Source organism: Cynara cardunculus, unplaced genomic scaffold (genome assembly GCF_001531365.2).
Source record: "Cynara cardunculus var. scolymus isolate 2C unplaced genomic scaffold, CcrdV1 Un_Scaffold_9740, whole genome shotgun sequence".
NCBI classification, from domain to species: Eukaryota; Viridiplantae; Streptophyta; class Magnoliopsida; order Asterales; family Asteraceae; genus Cynara; species Cynara cardunculus.
Window position 1 is genome coordinate 2,100 of NW_020205224.1, and position 1,366 is coordinate 3,465.

Here is a 1,366-nt window from a genome sequence, read left to right on the forward strand (position 1 = left end):
GTACAATAAACCTATTGTAACCTTTTTAGAGAGGACGCTTTACAGTGTGGTCCATAAACTTAAGTTTTATGAATTATTTTATTCGTTAAATTATGTAACTACTAACCGGCCAACCCAACCCAACCCGCAAGGGTTAGGTTGGGTTATACTTTTGAATGGATTGGGTTGGGTTGGTTTGAGATTTTTCCAAACCGCCATAATTGGGTTGGGTTGTAAAATTGTTGTAAACCGCCCAACYCAACACGCGTACACCCCTATGTGGAATTGCATAAATAAATGCCCAAAACTAAAGAGAACACGACGTGCTAAAATTCCTAAAAWTTTTAATATCAAATTCACAAAATCATATATCGATGGAGTAAATATATCATACTTGTAACCAGAACTGATAAATTTTGTTTAGAACAAAATAGATAAGAATATTTGACTTTTTCGAAATATAAAACCAACTCAACTTCTATAACAGATTTGTTTACAATAACTGATAAATAGTAGATTTGAAATCTAAATCCCCCAAATCCATTTCATTTCTGCAAACGAAACTGGACCTTMAATGTCATGATCATATCCGTCATAGATCAATTTATACCTTCTAAGTCTATTGTTATGCCTTCGTAAATGCATAGAGGCAATCGGTTAAAGTTGATGTCGAAGTGAGAGAAGCTTTTAGAATCGAAAGTGCCTACATAATCAAATAAATACAGATGTTCGGTTAGATGTATAAACAGTAAATAATAGAACTGAAAATAAAAGAAACTGTATGATTTTATATAATAATCTCATTAAATACTCTATTAAGATGTCCAAGGACAGTTCAGCATCCCAAAACGCCCATCTTTTTGTAGTGTGTGGCGTATGTAAGAAGTTGTGACTTTCTCAATCTATAGTTCGTTCTCTCTCTATTCTCTACGTTAGTACTAGAATTTCTTTTTGTTAAACGTGGGTGTTCGGTCTAACTTGCACGCACCTCGGCTAATCCCAAGGCCGTAAAGAACTGAACAGCCAACCAGGAAAATCCCAGTGACCTTGTAGGACTCGAACCGGTGACCTCCGTAAAAAAYCCTAAATAATCAAACTTTATTGCCAGTTGAGCTAAGCTCTGAAAAATTTACCACCAGAAAGTTCATGCAACAAGAGTGTTCAAAATACCTCTTGTTCACCAATGCTCACTTCCAGAACCTCAATATCACCAACAGGAATGCCAAGAGTGTTGAATTTTGAAATCGTAGAAATAGACGGYGGGAGCGATCCTTCGAGATCATCCGAGACGATGAATGTTGGTTGCCCCTTCGTGAAACTACCTAACCGTGTATTTGCAGCGTAAATAGGCAGAAAGTCCGTCACACGAAGAAAATTAGCTGCAATC

At 36.6% G+C, this 1,366-nt stretch overlaps 1 protein-coding gene across 1 annotated transcript in view; it reads right to left on the bottom strand.

Annotated features, from left to right (window-relative positions):
• Positions 1-967: 967 nt before the first annotated feature.
• Positions 968-1,366, bottom strand: part of LOC112505322 — a gene marked incomplete at its 3' end in the record, with an annotated part of 1,860 nt that continues 1,461 nt past the window's right edge. The window contains exons 2-3 of the mRNA XM_025109248.1: positions 1,150-1,358; positions 968-1,099 (exon numbers count right to left, since the gene is read on the bottom strand). Of these exons, the coding sequence (XP_024965016.1) occupies positions 968-1,099; positions 1,150-1,358 (341 nt within the window). The remainder of the gene's footprint in view (positions 1,100-1,149; positions 1,359-1,366) is intronic.